We start from the raw sequence: 17,577 nt of genomic DNA, 5'->3' as shown, positions 1-17,577 counted from the left end.
CTCAACCTTCTTATTTTTAGAGTTTGATGGCCACACCTAAATTTTTCCTCCTTTCTTACACACTACCAGTCTTTATCTTCATTGTCTCACTACTTTGGGGACTGAATGGTCTCCTATTTTATTGGTAACATGCCATATCCTTCAAAACTGTACATCCGCCAAGGTGTGGTTAATTTCTGCTTTTAACAGGAAAATCACAGGCCTGCCTGCTTGAGTCCCCCTTCAAGTACTCAGTATTTGAGTGTCTACTAAGTTATAACAGTTAACACACAAAATTCTAGTCCTCATGTCGTTTATACTCGGATATTTATTGGGAGGCACGCGTCAGTAGTCCCTACTAAATGGGAAGATTGCTTGAGTCCAGGAGTTCGAGTCCAGTCTGGAATAGGTAAAACATGCTCTCTGAATTAGTCTTTGAAACTGGTAAACTAGCTCAGAAGTTTTGTAAGAATTGCTGGTGTACGTTTATTATATACAGTGAAAGTACTTAATCTGTAAACCACCCCAAAGTAAGCCTCCTAACTGCAAGCACAAAATGGACTCATTATTTACTGAGTTATCAGTTGGCGTTGTCCTTAGTTGTACAGGGACTAATGATTCACCCATAAATAATGGGCTCTTCTAAGAAGACAGACTTGAGTTTACACCTCTTTGTCCTATAGCTGGGAGGAACGCACTGCAAACTCCAACCCAATGATTCCCTAAATGGGGTCTTCGCATCAGTTGCGTTAAAATCATCCCAGCAGGCAGGTTATCCGGCCGCCACTCCAGGGTCACTAAATCAGACTCTCCAGTGGGACCTCGGAATTCGTAGTTTAGCAAGCTCCCCAAGTGATGCTGGGGGTAAACTAACGTTTGAGAGTCACAAACATGTTTTGGAAATATAACCAGATGGGACTGGAGAAATTAGAAACTGAGAAACATCCCTAAAAAAAGCAAGACTAAGCAGCGTGGGAGACCAAGTGAGGGGGGCTCTTTGGGGTGTTTCTACCATGACAAAAATCGCCATTACCCCACAGCTCTCATACCACCAACGTTCCGCCAACGTCCCACCACCCTCATGACAACCGTCCCCGGGACTGCTCCAGCGAAGGCACCCTTGCCTGGGCCACGAGGCGCAACCGTCCCTCACAGCTGGGGAGGCTTCTCCAGGTTCGCACCGAGAGGAAGTTGGGGTACCGGTTTCCGCCGCCAGCACCCAAGATGGCGGCACGAGCGTCGCAACCACAAGCACCACATGCTTCGTGTCCCGCCTCAGCCTTCTCGGGTCTCACTAGACTTTTGCAAGTCACTGTGGGAACCCTCAAGGCGGAGGTGTTCCGCACTCCCGCGGCGATACACCCTCCCATTCCCTGCCCTAAGCCCTCAGTCCCCCGCCACAGAAAGCGCTGGAAGCGCCCAGCTTGGATTCTTCACCCAACTCCCAGCCCGCTAAGATCGCCCGCCGCGAACGCGCGGCCGAGGGGCCCAGAATGCTAGACACTAAGGCCTTCGCCCTACTCATTGGTCGGTCCACACCGCGGGGCGGGCCTAGGTACCCATTGGGCCGGGAATTATGTCAGTCTTGGGAAATCGGGTCCGGAGATGAGGAGGTACACTCAGCCATTGGGCCCTCTCTGCTGCCAATCAGAGGGACATCCGTCGACGGCCCCGGTCTCGGCTCGTTGATTGGAGAAACTGTTCCTAGGGTGCCTGCGGCGGGCGGGTTTCCGAGTGCGGTGGCAGGAGGGGGCGGGGAGGGAAGCGGAGGCTCGGAGCTTTAGGCCGGCCGGTGGCGGCGGCGAGGCCGGGACTCGGGCTTAGGGCCTGCTGTGGCGGCAGCGGCGGACGCCGAGCTAAGCAGCGGGTATCGGGCACATTCCTTTCCTAGAAGGGAGGGGTGCAGCGCCGCGGGGCCGAGGCTTATGGGGCGACGGGCGACGGGATGGTGCTGAGGCGCAGGAGGCGGGGGCCGAGCAGGGTTCCCGCCAGAGCCCGGCCCTGGGCCTGACAGGGAGGGGCCGCGCGCGGGGCCGAGAGGAAAGCTGGCTCCGGGATGGGATGGACTGGGCAGGGTTGAGGGCACGAGAAGGCGTGGTGTGAGGCCCGGACTTGGGAGTGGGGTGGGGCCATCGGGACGGAGGGCGGGGTGGGGTTTGTTGTAAGGGTGGGTCAAGGCCGGGGAAGTAGCACTTGTTCGCTGGCCGCCCCAGGAGGCTAGAAGCTCCGGCGCCGAGAGTGGGCATGGCGACTTGGTCTCAGCCGGACTCGGGTATCCGGGCAGGGTGGGACCAGCCTCAGGCCAGGGCCCTGCCCCTAACTCGATTTTTAAGGGACTTTATCCGATTTCTCGAACTAAGGCTCCTGGGAGGTTTTAGTAATAAATTGCGTGAGAACGGGAGGGTAGCGTAAGCAGGAATTCTGGGTCGCAATTGTGTTTACTCTGACCAGAGAGAGGGAGTGTGAGTGTGTGTGTGTACACGTACGCTGTGTACGTATAGATCGCTCTCCCCCTGTAGAATGAAGTTGGTAGATGGGTCACAACGCCGGAGAGGAGAGGGGGTATGTCTTGGTTTGTGAGATTAATGGAAGCTCAAAAGTGGAGACCAGAAACAGATTTACCTCCTCGGCACTGGGCGGTCTGGCTAGAGAACGTGGCCATATCCTTCTGCTTTGGCTCAGAAGGTCATATGAATGAAAATAAAACCTGCCTATGCAAATCCTGGACGGAATAGTCTTGCGTAGTAGGCCCCCCACCATCCTTCTCCTCCTTTTTTTCTTTCCTTTTCTTTTTTTATTTCTTTTTTCTTTTTTTTGAGATGGAGTTTCGCTCTTGTTGCCCAGGCTGGAGTGCAGTGGTGCGATCTCGGCCCACCACAACCTCGCCTCCTGGGTTCAAGCGATTCCCTTGCCTCAGCCTCCCTAGTAGCTGGGATTACAGGCATGCGCCACCACGCCCGGCTAATTTTTGTATTTTTAGTAGAGATAGGGCTTCTCCATGTTGTTCAGGCTGGTCTCGAACTCCTGACCTTGGGTGATTCGCCCTCCTTGGCCTCCCAAAGTGCTGGGATTACAAGCCTCGGCCCTTTTCCTTTTTTTTTTTTTTTTTTTTTTTTAAGATGTGAGGATAGGAAAGGGAAATCAGATTTCAAGGTCAGAAAACAAAAGGCGTTCTTCTTCTGGGTGAAGTGGTGGCCTGAACATTGTCCTTTTGTCCTTCCACACTCTCACTGTTTAATAATCTTGCCTTTTTGAACTGGAAAAGATAACTGTTATAGGTGGTTTTCTCCTGAGAGGTGAAAATTCAGCTTTACTTTTAAGACAGGAAATGGGCTTCTCATATGAAAATAGAAGCTGGGTAATGCACCTGTAGCGGGGGAGGAGGGCTGGTAAATAAAACAAAGGTGTAAGATATTTTGGATGACCTAGTTATTGTCTGCTTATCCAAACCAAGCTACATTTTAGGATATTGCACATTTAATATTAAGTATCTGAGATCCTTTGTGATCAGTACCTTTTATAGTTCTTCTATGATCGGTTGCTATATTTTGGGTTTTTTTTCTGAGAGTGTAAGTAGTCCTTTCTTCCTATAAAAGTGGCCTTTAGGCCAGGCACTGTGGCTCACGCCTGTAATCCCAGCACTTCGCGGGGCCCAGGCGGGCAGATCACCTGAGGTCAGGAGCTCAAGACCAGTCTGGCCAACATGGTGAAACCCCAACTCTTCTAAAAACACAAAAATTAGCTAGGCATGGTGGCAGGCTCCGTAATCCCAGATACTTGGGAGGCTGAGGCAGGAGAACCGCTTGAACCTGGAAGGTGGAGGTTGCAGTGAGCAGAGATCACACCACTGCACTCCAGCCTGGGCGACAGAGTGAGACTGTCTCAAAAAAAAAAAAAAAGTGAAAGTGTACTTTGAATGTGTTTTCTGCCTTCTGCTGTGAAGGTTTTCCTACCCTGATCATGATGTGAAAAGTATGGAATCTCATCTTGTTGCTTTTGTGATTCCCATTTCAGGTTTCTCTGGAAACCCCCCTGGTAAGTGTGGAGGAGGCGGGACACTCTGACCCAAGACGAAAGGCCGGTAGCTCCAGCCAAAGAAAATAAACCTTAGGAGGGAGAAGGAAAAAAAAAAAAATCCATCAGCTGTTCCTGAGAACAGCCTGCAGTGGAATCTACAGAGAGGACAACTAATGTGAGTGAGGAAGTGACTGTATGTGGACTGTGGAGACAGTAAGTCACGTGGGCCCTTGAGGGCCTGGACTGGGTTAGGAACAGTTGTGCTTTCAGAGGTGAGGTGTCAAGAAGGGAAAAGTGAATGTGGTCTGGAGTGTGGCCTTGGCCTTGGCTCCACAGGGTGTGCTTTCCTCTGGGGCCATCAGGGAGCTCAGCCCTTGTGTTCTGCCAGGGTGGGATACGGGGTTTGGCACTGAGGAGGGTAACCTGCTGGCTGGAGCAGCAGAGCAGTGGCCTTGATTTGTCTTTTGGAAGATTTAAAAACCAAAAAGCATAAACATTCTGGTCCTTCAGCAATGCTTTCTCTGAAGAAATACTTAACGGAAGGACTTCTCCAGTTCACCATTCTGCTGAGTTTGATTGGGGTACGGGTGGACGTGGATACTTACCTGACCTCACAGCTCCCCCCGCTCCGGGAGATCATCCTGGGGCCCAGTTCTGCCTATACTCAGACCCAGTTCCACAACCTGAGGAATACCTTGGATGGCTATGGTATCCACCCCAAGAGCATAGACCTGGACAATTACTTCACTGCCCGGCGGCTCCTCAGTCAGGTGAGGGCCCTGGACAGGTTCCAGGTGCCAACCACTGAGGTAAATGCCTGGCTGGTTCACCGAGATCCAGAGGGGTCTGTCTCTGGCAGTCAGCCCAACTCAGGCCTCGCCCTCGAGAGTTCCAGTGGCCTCCAAGATGTGACAGGCCCAGACAACGGGGTGCGAGAAAGCGAAACGGAGCAGGGATTCGGTGAAGATTTGGAGGATTTGGGGGCTGTAGCCCCTCCAGTCAGTGGAGACTTAACCAAAGAGGTTAGTGGACCTGTGGTGGGTGTGGGGGGCCTGGGGTTTGGGGGTGGGCTCGTCCAGAACGATTGTGGTCAGAACACAGAGCCCTGTAAAGAGTCAGACAGATTTCAGCAGGGCCTCAGGCACTGTTCTTGGGTAGGGATGGGCTGAACTGTCTGACTTTAGGATTGGGGGCTGGGAGCATTTCCCTGTGTTGAACCATTGACCTACCTCTAAATGTACTGTCAGGGCAGTGGGAGGTTCCTACACATGCCAGGGTGTTGACTGCTTGGATTTCAGCATGACTGCTGGAGGCCTGGGTTGGGGGAGGATCATGTTGTGATGGGCTTTGATGCAGTGTACATCTGTTGCTAAGACACAAATACTTTATGGACTCTTGCCTTGTATCTCCCCCCACATCAGAACACAGACATACCCTGAAGTTCTCCTTTGTGGTCAGGCCTGTTGTTGTATTGTCCTGATAATTCAGACCTCCTGGGCCTGAGCCAAAGGGTAGATTTGGATAGTTATTCTTGGGCAGGAGAGGGCCAAGGCTTCCATTCTTTGCTCTAAAGGCCCACTGCAGGGAGTAGGGAAGAGAAGGCTGGGAGGTAGAAGAGAAACTGCATTCTGCTGCCCAAGTCAACTTGCTTTGAGCTGTCAGAAGAGATCCTTAGCTCTTGTCACATGGCTGACATACTGTTCTGGGCAGAAAACGATGCAGTTCTTTGCCTTTTAAGATGTGAATGGCTGCTGCTGCCCCGCCTCACCAACATAAGATTGCTTTGAACTCTGGGTTTGTATGACTTTTGCTTGCCCCCCAGCCTTAAGTAGTTGGGAAAAAGGCCCACTGCACTCCCCTGGCCATTAGGGAAGGAGGAAGCCCGATTGGGTTTTTGGAGGTGGCATGTGGAGGAATGTAAAAAGTTTTACAGATGCTGCAGAAATGGGCTCCTCTGCCTGCCAGGTCAGACCATGTTTTCCCTCCTTCCCTCCTTTGTAGCCTTTTCCTGAGCTTAGTTATCTGACTGTTAGTGACTGTCAAAGAGTATGGCTTGTTTTAGGCCAGTGGTCCTCAACTGGGGGTGATTTTGTCCCCGAGGGTGCAAGTGGCAATATCTTGAAACAGTTTTGGTTGTCACATCTTGGGGCAGGGGTGCTACTGGCACCTAGTGGGTAGAGGCCAAGGATGCTGGTTAACATCCTGAATGACACAGGACACCTTCAAACAACAGATTTGTCTGATGCCAAGTGTCAGTAGTGCAGGGATTGAGACACTGCTCTGTGCTCAAATGGCTCATACTGGACCTGCTTTGAGAGGGACTAGGATTATCTGAGCGCAGGAGCCAGGAACATTTCTTACCTTTCAGGGCCTCTTATTTTAGCTTCTTACAGGGCCACTTGGAACTTCACCTCTTTTCTGCTTCCCGTTTCCCTTTCCTTCAAGTGGGCTCCAATCTTGGCACAGTGTTCTGAAGTATGCTTCCCAGTCTCTGCTCCATGCTCCTCCCCCAGGGTAGCTCCCCCAGGGGTGGGTGGAACTGGGTTTGCTCCTGGAAACCTTGCAGGGGTAGCTCCATATCTGTTCCTGCTGGGATGGGATGGGATGTTTTGGATATTATTGGGTGGGTTGGGGTGGAATGGGATGGGACTTTGACCCTGCTTTCCTCTATTTCTTGACCCTTGTGAAGGTTGTGCTTTTCATCTCAGGCCTTTACAACTCCCTTTGGGAGGTGGGGTGGGTCAGCATTAGGGGCCCAGGCTGGGTATGGGGGAAGGGAGGATTATTATGTGTCTAGAACAACATTTCCTCAGCAACTCAGGGATAAAAATACCCAGGTCCAGAGCATGTGACAGGCACTGCTGGAACCGGTATTATCCCTGGGGTGGAAGTGCTCCCCCGCTGCCAGGCTTGCTCTGTGGACAGCCATAGCCTAGGCCCTTGTCAGGGATAGGATTCCCCTTGAGATTGGCATTCTGCCCAGAGCAGGGGGGTGGCCTGTTTACAGCTCTTTCCAGGCTAGGAGCAGACTGTGACCAGAGAGAACATACTGTCTCTCTGACCTGACCTTAGGCTCCAGGGGAGCAGCAGTGGGGAGGGAGCTAAATTTCCCCTGGAGAAGCCAATCCAGGGAGTCTGAATTGTGATACTGGGTCTGTGAGGGGTTTCTTTCCTGCTTGGATGAGATGTGGGCCAGGTATCAGGCAGAGAATGCTCTTGAGTAAAGCCAGGGTGAAAAGGGAGTGGGGGACATTTGTGGCCAGGAGAAAGCGGAGCACCTGTCTCCCTAAGTGTGGGGCTTCAGGGTTGTGTCTCCCCTCCTCTTGCTTGGGGCTAGACTTGGCCGGCACTGTGACATTGCTGCACGTGGGCAAAATGGCCTTCCCCTTTTCCGTAGTCTGGCCTATTTTGGGGTGACAAAACTTACGACTTATGGTGGGCCTGGGTGCCCTGGGTTCCTGCCCAGCCTGACTTGTGATCCCTGGCCTTGAGAACTGGCCACTGCCTTCCTGAGGAATGGGGTAACTCCTTCCACTTCCAGCAAATAATTTAGATTCCCAGAGAATCTGCGGGAGGAGTGTCTGCCCAGTCCTGAGTGGGCTGGATGAGCAAGATGCGACAGGAGGGAGGAGAGTGGCACCCCTTCCCCCAGGGCTCTCACTGCGCCACCCCAGCTGACTGGGCTGGGTGGGGCTGCCCGCCCCTGGGCGCATCTCCTCAAGGAGACGGAGGCGGCCCAGGGATGGGCTGGTTCCTTGCGGCAGCTTCTCCAGCTGCCCTGATGCAGAGATTGGCTCCCGTCTGCAGCTAGGTAACAGGCGGTGGGAGGGGATTGGCTCCTTCCGCATCTCCAGCGGAGACTTGGGGGAGGAGATTGGCTCTCGGCGCAGCCTAGGTAACGACAGTGGGAGGGGATTGGCTCTTTCCGCAGCCCAGCTGCTGACCTGGGGGAGGGGATTGGCTCTCTGCAGCCTCAGCAGTGACCTGCGGGGTGGGTGGGGGAGGGGATTGGCTCCTTGCTGCAGCCTAGGTAACAAGTTTGGGGGGCGTGGGGGGGAGGAGCGGGAGGATAGGCCCAGGGAGCTTGCTTTCCTCTGCAGCTTGAGCACGGAGCATGGGGTGGGAGTCCCATCTCACTGCAGCCTCTGCGGTGAGCTCAGGGTGGGGGCAGCTGGGCGCCTGAGTGGAACTGGGGTTGTGAGGTGGGAGGGGGCTGCTCAAGGATGGAGGAAGGGGGCTGGGCTGGGCCGCCCAGGCAGCAGCACGGGCGGGGCACCCTTCTCAGGCCCCTCGGAGCTAGCAAGGGGCCACCCTTCCAGCCTGGTGTGCTCCCTGAAAGCCAAGAGCTCCTTGCAGCCCCCTGTCCGGCTTCCCGGCACCGGCTGCCCTGGGGCTCATCTCGCAGACCATGACCCGCCTGGACCGCAGCTCTCACAGTGGTGGGGGCCATGCCAAAGGCAGCCGGCCCCTTAACTCTTTGCTGGCTGGTCACCGGGTGGCCCAGCCCCCCTCTGTTCCTGGGTCCAGGGCTTCTGTTCAGGTTGGTGTATGTGGGGAGACTAAAGTAGTATGTCTGGGAGGTCTTAGGGTCAGGGAGGGTTAATGGGAGAGGAATACCGGCTTAGAGGTAGGGAGGTGGGTCTGATCTAAGGAAATTGTTTTCTGGAAAGTGTGTGTCTGCATTTTAACCCCTGGATGGAAGGCAACACTTTAGGGTTTCTTCAGGCTTGTGGGGAGGGCTCGACTACAGGGGGGTGCCGGGTATAGGAAGCCCAAATAGCTCCATTTATTGGGGTTCTATGCTGTTAGCAGTGGGGGTGGCAGTTGGTGCAGCAACTGTTCATGAGCCACCACGGTAGAGCCGGAGGGAAGCATTTTTGGTGCCCAAGGTGGCAGCTGTAGCTGAGCAGTGATGGGGGTTATGTCCTTGAGTGGGTTGACTGATGGGGATTTGGTGAGTCCTGGGGTATGGTGAGGAAGGGAGAGCACTGGTGTGAGGGGACACAGTGAGGCTGGCCCGAGCAGGGGTGTGGTGCCCCCCTGGGGATCATCTGACTGCCTGAGCCTCCCTGGAATGGAGGCAGCAGCTAGGATCAGCTGAGAGGGAATTCTGGCGGGGATGAGTCTTGAGGTGAGCCTGGGCTTGAGGAGTTGTAGGTGTTCAGCCTTACTCTTGCTGCCAGCCGGGGAATAGGGAATGGCTATAGGAAGGGCTGTAGACAGCATGGCGTTGTCATTGGTTGCATCAGGTGGTTGGAAATGCAGGGATTTTCCTCTCCAGCCCACCCCACCCCTTTATGCAAATGAAATGGCACCACAGGCTGATGCAAGCCTGGTCACTGCTAAGTAATTCTGCATGATAATTTGCTCTTGCTTGCCATGGCCAGCTTCCTCCAAACCAAGTTTTAAGGGGTCCAATCTCCAAAGCTAGAGGTGTCTCCTGATGTTCCCCTTCTTTCTTATGTAGGGGTGAGGCGGCCCTGCCTTTTGGCTGGGTGTGTCTTGGTCCAGACCCTAATCCTTCCCACCCTTATGGTGATAGTCACGTTAATGGTTTTGCTAGTGGCTCTTTTTTTTTTTTTTTGTGGGAAGGGGATAGTGTCTGGAAGTAGATGAATGAACATTTGCTGGTGCAGAGGGACCAGGGGGTAAGGCTAGCAGGTAAAGAGCTGGGAGGGGCCCCACCCACGACTAACTGGGGTGACACTAGGAGGGAACTCTGAGGGGCAGGACAGAGAAGGGACCCTGGGACCTCAGAGCTAAAGTCATGTGATTTGTCTTTCAGGACATAGATCTGATTGACATCCTTTGGCGACAGGATATTGATCTGGGGGCTGGGCGTGAGGTTTTTGACTATAGTCATCGCCAGAAGGAGCAGGATGTGGAGAAGGAGCTGCGAGATGGAGGCGAGCAGGACACCTGGGCAGGCGAGGGCGCGGAAGCTCTGGCACGGAACCTGCTAGTGGATGGAGAGACTGGGGAGAGCTTCCCTGCACAGGTACCATCGCCCCTGCTCACTGGGCTCTCTTTTTGTCCCTACTTCCCTTCCCTGACACAAACCAGGCTGGAGTTCTTCCAGAAACTTCCCTTAGAGAAGACAGGTTGTGGGGTGGACCTGAATTTCTGTTTTGGGTTGGGGTCTATAAGTCACAGTGGCTGAGCCTTGGAAGGGGGAGTGGAAAGCAGCAGATGCAGAAGGGCCGGGCCTTGGCAACAGACAATGCAAGGGAGGCAGAGCATCTAGCATCTTCCTGCTTGCTTCAGGACTCTTTCACTTTCCTTTGTGTTGTTCCTGGGAGTTTGGGACTCCGGGCCAGCCATTAGCCTGGGAATGGGAGGGAGACTGCAGGCCTTCAGCCATTCTGGGAAAGAAGCTTCAGCCCCAGGCAGCCAAGGCTCAGATCAGTCAGACTTAACAGTTCCTGTTGCCACAGGTGCCTAGTGGGGAGGACCAGACGGCCCTGTCCCTGGAAGAGTGCCTTAGGCTGCTGGAAGCCACCTGCCCCTTTGGGGAGAATGCTGAGGTGAGGAGGACTCCAGTGAGAGCCCACCAAATGAGCAGGGCAGCCTGTATCTGGTGTGTCCCTCCATGGCTGAGGGGCCAGCTCTTGTTCTGGCTGCTGGGGGTAAATGCAGAGGAAGGAAGAACAGAAACAGACTCCAGGTGGTAATCTCTGGGAGGAAAGCACAAGGTCTTTCCTTCCCCCTTGTTAAAGCCTCTGTGTTTTGCCCTAGTTTCCAGCAGACATTTCCAGCATAACAGAAGCAGTGCCTACTGAGAGTGAGCCCCCAGCTCTTCAGAACAACCTCTTGTCTCCTCTTCTGACCGGGACAGAATCACCATTTGATTTGGAACAGCAGTGGCAAGATCTCATGTCCATCATGGAAATGCAGGTAGGATTGTCGGAACCGGGCACAAACCTGTTGGATTTTGCACAGCGTGTCTTAGCACTCAGTTGCTTTTCCATCTCTGAGGAGAGAAAGTGTAATACTTTCTCTGATCCATAGAAAAGTGGGGACAATGAGAGGAAACCTGTCCAGGTGTGTCCTTGGGGCAAGGGAGGTGAAGACAGGTAGGGTTTGGCTTAAATAAAACTCAGGACTCAGCCTTCCAAATCAGGGCCTGCCTCCTGGGTGTGCCTTCTTCCTTTCCTTCAGGCAGATAGGCACTTGACTGAATGCTTCCAAGGTTCTGCGTTAATAATAGCTGACATTCACATGGTGCTTCACAGCCATCGTTCGCTCACTTGGCCCTCACAGTCATCTAGTCAGCCTTTATTTCAAAGGTGAGGAAATTGAAGCTCAGAGAGGTTAAATGATGTGCCCATGGTTACACAGCAAGTGGTGCAGCTAGGTTTTCTGACTGAAGTCTGGGTGTTCTTTTCACTGTGTTGATTTTGCAGTAACAAGGTAGTGTTTTCTTCCTCTCCCTCCAAGATAGGGGAGTCTGGCCAAACATGAGGAAAAGCTGATCAGTCCTGTATTAGGGTGGAGCCCACATGGAAGAACCCATCTCTGCCAGGCCTGGTGGATGAAGCTGGGTCAGGAGCTGACACTGTGGGCTTTGGTTTATAGTCTTTTGCCTTTACACCCATGCAGCTGTGCCTCTGTTGGGTGCCTGCAGTGTGTGAGCCCCAGGGGAGGGAGTCAGTTCCTAGTGAACAGTGGTGCTCTTCTCCCCCTCCCAGGCCATGGAAGTGAACACATCAGCAAGTGAAATCCTGTACAATGCCCCTCCTGGAGACCCACTGAGCACCAACTACAGCCTTGCCCCCAACACTCCCATCAATCAGAATGTCAGCCTGCATCAGGCGTCCCTGGGGGGCTGCAGCCAGGACTTCTTACTCTTCAGCCCTGAGGTGGAAAGCCTGCCTGTGGCCAGTAGCTCCACGCTGCTCCCGTTGGCCCCCAGCAATTCCACCAGCCTCAACTCCACCTTCGGCTCCACCAACCTGACAGGGCTCTTCTTTCCACCCCAGCTCAATGGCACAGCCAATGACACAGCAGGCCCAGAGCTGCCTGACCCTTTGGGGGGTCTGTTAGATGAAGCCATGTTGGATGAGATCAGCCTAATGGACCTGGCCATTGAAGAAGGCTTTAACCCTGTGCAGGCCTCCCAGCTGGAGGAGGAATTTGACTCTGACTCAGGCCTTTCCTTAGACTCGAGCCATAGCCCTTCTTCCCTAAGCAGCTCTGAAGGCAGTTCTTCCTCTTCTTCCTCCTCTTCTTCCTCTTCTTCCTCTGCTTCTTCCTCTGCCTCTTCCTCCTTTTCTGAGGAAGGTGCGGTTGGCTACAGCTCTGACTCTGAGACCCTGGATCTGGAAGAGGCCGAGGGTGCTGTGGGCTACCAGCCTGAGTATTCCAAGTTCTGCCGCATGAGCTACCAGGATCCAGCTCAGCTCTCATGCCTGCCCTACCTGGAGCACGTGGGCCACAACCACACATACAACATGGCCCCCAGTGCCCTGGACTCAGCCGACCTGCCACCACCCAGTGCCCTCAAGAAAGGCAGCAAGGAGAAGCAGGCTGACTTCCTGGACAAGCAGATGAGCCGGGATGAGCACCGAGCCCGAGCCATGAAGATCCCTTTCACCAATGACAAAATCATCAACCTGCCTGTGGAGGAGTTCAACGAGCTGCTGTCCAAATATCAGCTGAGTGAAGCCCAGCTGAGCCTCATCCGAGATATCCGGCGTCGGGGCAAGAACAAGATGGCGGCGCAGAATTGCCGCAAGCGCAAGCTGGACACCATCCTGAATCTGGAGCGTGATGTGGAGGACCTGCAGCGCGACAAAGCTCGGCTGCTGCGGGAGAAAGTGGAGTTCCTGCGCTCCCTGCGACAGATGAAGCAGAAGGTCCAGAGCCTGTACCAGGAGGTGTTTGGGCGGCTGCGGGATGAGAATGGGCGACCCTACTCGCCTAGTCAGTATGCGCTCCAGTACGCCGGGGACGGCAGTGTCCTCCTCATCCCCCGCACGATGGCCGACCAGCAGGCCCGGCGGCAGGAGAGGAAGCCAAAGGACCGGAGAAAGTGATCCTGGGGAGGAAGGGGGTTTGATGCCCACCAAGACCGAAACTGGAGAAAGGCTGGACCTGGACCTGGACCTGGACCTACAGCGGGGACTTAAATGCCTTCTTATCCAATATATCTTCTCAGATGGGATGACTGCGGGTCAGTGTACAGGAAGAGGCAGGCACTGGCTGGCTCAGCTCCACTCGGTTGGAGTGGAAGTGGCCAGACCATTTGGATGGACAGGGTCCTCACCCTACCCCTTTCCTGTGAGGCAAGGGTGATGGTGGAGTTGCTGGAGGTAGAGGAGCTATGTGGAGCAAAGGCCAACAGAGGGGAAGGAATGGACCTGTGAGAGGAAGGGAAGGTGGCAGAAAGTCTCATTTCAGGAAGGAGGGAAAGAAAGAAAGGAAGGAAGGAAACACCCCCCCAAAAAAAATCAAAGCGAGAAGAAAATCAGAGGGAAGGTTAAGGTTGGCTCTGGCCAGGATTCCAGGCAGCAGGTTGGAGTGACTGGTGGGCCTAGGTCACTGGTGTGATAAACCCCATTTCACCCCTGGGGGTTACACAGACACAGGGTGGGGTTGGGGAGGGGCGGTGTTAACTCTTTCTGCTCCTTGCATTTTGGCATCCCTGAAGGGGAGCTCTTGGATATCATCAGCCATAACGTTTCAATCAAATGGAGCCACTGGGCCCCAACACTGGCTTGGAGATTTAGGGTCAAAGGGTAGAGTGAACTGGAAAGGGTCACGTGGCCCCATGTTGCAGCAGCCCCAACATCACGCATGTCATTCACTGCCTTGCCACTCCATCTCCCTCTGTGCTCCAGCCACCCCTGAGCTGAGGCTCCCATTGTCTCCATCAGAGCCTGCATGTGAATGCCATCCTCCCTGGGTTCGGTGTTTGTGTTCCCCACCCCTCACAGACTTCCTGAGCTCTTCTGTAAGCTGGGGTAGGGTGCTGGCAGTGCTCTGGGAACTGGGCCTGCAGCCTTCCTCTTCTGGGACTGCTGTGAGGCAGAGGAATGATGGAGGATCTAGTGCAGCAGCCTCCAGGCAGGATTCAGCACAACACTGGGGAGTCACCCTTCCCTCGGGCCTCTGCCTACCAACAACTGGGCTTATCACTGGGAAAACACAAAAAATTACACAACCCAGCAACAACAAAAAAAACTAGTCCTCTTAGAATTTCTTGCGCTTTGATTTTTTTAGGGCTTGTGCCCTCTTTCACTTATAGGGTCTAGAATGCTTGTGTTGAGTAAAAAGGAGATGCCCCAATATTCAAAGCTGCTAAATGTTCTCTTTGCCATAAAGACTCCGTGTAACTGTGTGAAGATTTGGGATTTTTCTCCTCTGTCCCGAGGTCGTCGTCTGCTTTCTTTTTTGGGTTTCTTTTTAGAAGATTGAGAAGTGCATGTGACGGCTGAGAGCACACCCCCCTAAACACACAAGCTTTCAGCCACAGGCAGCTTCTCCCTCCACAGCCCCAGGTTAGCATAGGCTCCTGGAGGGCTGCCTGGGGGAGGCAGACATGGGAGTGCCAAGGTGGCCAGATGGTTCCAGGACCACAATGTCTTTATTTTTAACTGTTTGCCACTGCTGCCCTCACCCCTGTCTGGCTCTGGAGTACCATCTGCCCCAGACAAGCAGGAGTGAAATGGGGGTGGGGGGAAGCACTGATTCCCAGTTAGGGGGTGCCTAACTGAGCAGTAGGGATAGAAGGTGTGAACCTGGGAGTGCTTTTATAAATTATTTTCCTTGTAGATTTTATTTTTAATTTATCTCTGTGACCTGCCAGGGAGAGGGGAGAGAGAGATGCTGTTGAGCACATGACAAAATAAAATAAAATGGATGATTCATTCTCAAGTGCAATTTTTCCCCACTTTGAATTTAAATTGAGAATAAAGGAAATGGACTCATTGTAGGGAGGACTGGCCATTGTGTGGCTAAGGCAGAGCTCACATGGGAAGATGGGTGGAGAACTGAGGAGGTTGACAATGGGGAACTTTAAAAGGCAAATCTTAAATACTGTATTAAACCTTGGGGGCAGGCATCAGGCACCATGTACTTCATAGGGTTAGCTGGTTCAATCCTCTCAGGAAGGATTCAGAGTTCTTTCAGTCTTACACAGCTAGGATAGGTGGAGGTGTCATTTAACCCAGCTCTTTACCTGTCCACCTGCTACAAACTACATTTTTAAGCTGCTGTTATTTCTCTAATGGCCTCACCTGCCAAAGGGGTGCAGAGCATTGGAGTGTAGTCATGATGTTGAAAACCTGAGAAATCCATGGCAGCGACTAACGTGACAAGCACTACTGTGTAACCAGGAGAAGGGCCACTAAAGAGAAACAGGAGGCCAGGGTTTAGGACACTAGGAAACCTCCCCAGCTGAGGGTACTAGAATCTCCTTTCCCTCAAACTGCTCAACTACCCACCCTATGAAGAGCTGTAATGTTTCAAGGTCTCTGCATGGATGCTGAAACTTCCACATGCCCATGTTAGTTAGGGCAGGTGTTCAGTAGATGCTGGAAGAATGAACACTCACTCGGCAGTCTTTTTATTGGCAGGGTCTCGCTATGTCTCCCAGGCTGGAGTGCAGTGACGTGATCTCGGCTCACTGCAACTTCCACCGGGCTCAAGCCATCTTCCCACCTCAGCCTCCTGAATAGCTGGGACTACGGGCGCACGCCACCACACCTGGCTAATTTTTGTAGAGACAAGGTTTTGTTATGTTGCCCAGGCTGGTCTCAAACTCCTGGCATCAAGTGATTCGCCTGCCTCAGCCTCCCAAAGTGCTAGGAGTACAGGCGTGAGCCATTGTGCCTGGCTTCTATGAGATTATTGGGCAGGGTTTAGGAGTAGAAGCTATGATTCCCTTAATGGAAGCTGTGATCTCAAACTCTTGGATACCACCCTGTAACCTGGTTCAGCTCAGTCCTTTAGTGATACTACTTTAGTGATGTTTAGAGTTGTACTAAGGAGTGGAGTAGAATTCTAAGAATAATGATGGGCCGGGCGCGGTGGCTCAAGCCTGTAATCCCAGCACTTTGGGAGGCCGAGACGGGCGGATCACGAGGTCAGGAGATCGAGACCATCCTGGCTAATATGGTGAAACCCCGTCTCTACTAAAAATACAAAAAACTAGCCGGGCGAGGTGGTGGGCGCCTGTAGTCCCAGCTACTCGGGAGGCTGAGGCAGGAGAATGGCGTAAACCCGGGAGGCGGAGCTTGCAGTGAGCTGAGATCCGGCCACTGCACTCCAGCCTGGGCGACAAAGCGAGACTCCATCTCAAAAAAAAAAAAAAAAAAAAAAAAAGAATAATGATGATTTCTTATGTTTCAGTTTATAAGAGCTTCTCCCCAACTCCCCAGTCTCCGTTGGAAAGGTTTGGTCGTATCAAACAAGAACTCTTTCCTAATTAGGAATTGACTACTGTCTGTAAGCCAGATAAAACCAAGATACGTAAAGGGGTGAAAAAAACAAAACTAAAAGTTAGTTTAAAGCCTGGTCGGCGGCTCACGTCTGTAATCCCAGCACTTTGGGAGGCCGAGGCAGATGGATCACCTGAGGTCAGGAGTTCAAAGACCAGCCCAACCAACATGGTGGAACTGTCTCTACTAAGAATACAAAAATTAGCCGGGTGTAGTGGTGGGCACCTGTAATCCCAGCTACTCGGCGACTGAGGCAGGAGAATTGCTTGAACCCAGGAGGTGGAGGTTGCGGTGAGCTGGAGAGCGTGCCACTGCACTCCAGCCTGGACAACAAGAGCAAAACTCCCATCTCAAAAAAAAAAAAAGTCTGAAAAACACTCATACCGGTAATTAAACACAAATTATATATAGAAGGGTAAACTGTGAAAAGTAAAATTTAGTTTTAATATTCTTGTACCCTTCCTAGAAATGTATATACAGTCATGTGTTGTTTAACGGCCAACATACATTCTGAGAAATGCCTTGTTAGACAATTTTGTCAGGGTGTACTCACACACTTAAATGGTAGTGCCCACTACACAGCTAGCCTATGTGCTATACAGCCTATTGCTCCTAGGCTACAAACCTGTACAGCATGTTGCTATACTGAATACTATAGGCAGCTGAAATACAATGATAAGTACTTGTGTATCTAAACATAGAAAAGGCACAGTATAGGCTGGGTGCAGTAACTCAATGCCTGTACCCGCAACAAGACTATGCAACTGCACTCCAGCCTGGTGATAGCCTGGGTGACAGAGTAAGACCCTGACTCAAAAAAAAAAAAAAAAAAGTACAGTATAAATAGGGTATTATAATCTTATCGGACCATAATCATATACGTGATCTGTCATTGATGAAATATGCAGCACATGACTGTGTATTTTTGTTCAGTAATTAGGCTATAACTTTTACCTTATTTTGCAACCTTTTTTTAACTTAAAAGACTTAAGAGATTTGAAAAATTCCTCTTAATCCTGTTGCTAGTGTTGTCCCTGGTCCGAGTAAGAATATTTTTGTTGGCTGGGCATGGTGGCTCATGCCTGTAATCCTGGCACTTTGGGAGGCCGAGACAGGCGGATCACGAGGTCGAGAGTTCGAG

General features: G+C 52.5%; 1 protein-coding gene and 1 long non-coding RNA gene across 8 annotated transcripts; one reads left to right on the top strand and one right to left on the bottom strand.

Annotated features, from left to right (window-relative positions):
- Window positions 1–1,709: 1,709 nt before the first annotated feature.
- Window positions 1,710–14,864, top strand: LOC105472305 (NFE2 like bZIP transcription factor 1). Of its 7 annotated transcripts, none has more exons than XM_011725428.3 (6): window positions 1,710–1,846; window positions 3,994–5,018; window positions 9,782–9,994; window positions 10,431–10,520; window positions 10,732–10,890; window positions 11,685–14,864. In XM_011725428.3, exons 2-6 carry the CDS (start codon window positions 4,509–4,511, stop codon window positions 13,029–13,031), a joined length of 2,319 nt encoding a protein of 772 aa, XP_011723730.1. In that variant the 5' UTR covers window positions 1,710–1,846; window positions 3,994–4,508; the 3' UTR covers window positions 13,032–14,864. The 7 variants fall into 7 exon arrangements, with proteins under 7 accessions (XP_011723730.1, XP_011723729.1, XP_011723731.1 ...); XM_011725427.2 differs by lacking the exon at window positions 1,710–1,846 and adding an exon at window positions 2,156–2,251; XM_011725429.2 differs by lacking the exons at window positions 1,710–1,846; window positions 10,431–10,520 and adding an exon at window positions 2,156–2,251.
- On the bottom strand, window positions 3,229–7,562 carry LOC139359624 (uncharacterized). The gene is made up of 3 exons (XR_011615786.1): window positions 7,424–7,562; window positions 6,358–6,585; window positions 3,229–3,365 (listed from the first exon to the last, which is right to left on the bottom strand). It is a non-coding gene; the product is annotated as an uncharacterized lncRNA (long non-coding RNA).
- Window positions 14,865–17,577: the final 2,713 nt, after the last annotated feature.

The sequence above is a fragment of the Macaca nemestrina genome, chromosome 17 (assembly GCF_043159975.1).
Source record: "Macaca nemestrina isolate mMacNem1 chromosome 17, mMacNem.hap1, whole genome shotgun sequence".
Lineage (NCBI taxonomy): Eukaryota > Metazoa > Chordata > Mammalia > Primates > Cercopithecidae > Macaca > Macaca nemestrina.
This window is presented reverse-complemented; position numbering and strand designations above follow the sequence as displayed.

Bases quoted from the DNA above. Each gene is read 5' to 3' on its own strand.
- LOC105472305 (XM_011725428.3), top strand. From the start codon at position 4,509: ATGCTTTCTCTGAAGAAATACTTAACGGAAGGACTTCTCCAGTTCACC. The intron at 5,019-9,781 runs GTTAGTGGACCT...TTTGTCTTTCAG, and splicing joins GTGGAGACTTAACCAAAGAG to GACATAGATCTGATTGACAT. The intron at 10,891-11,684 runs GTAGGATTGTCG...TCCCCCTCCCAG, and splicing joins TGTCCATCATGGAAATGCAG to GCCATGGAAGTGAACACATC.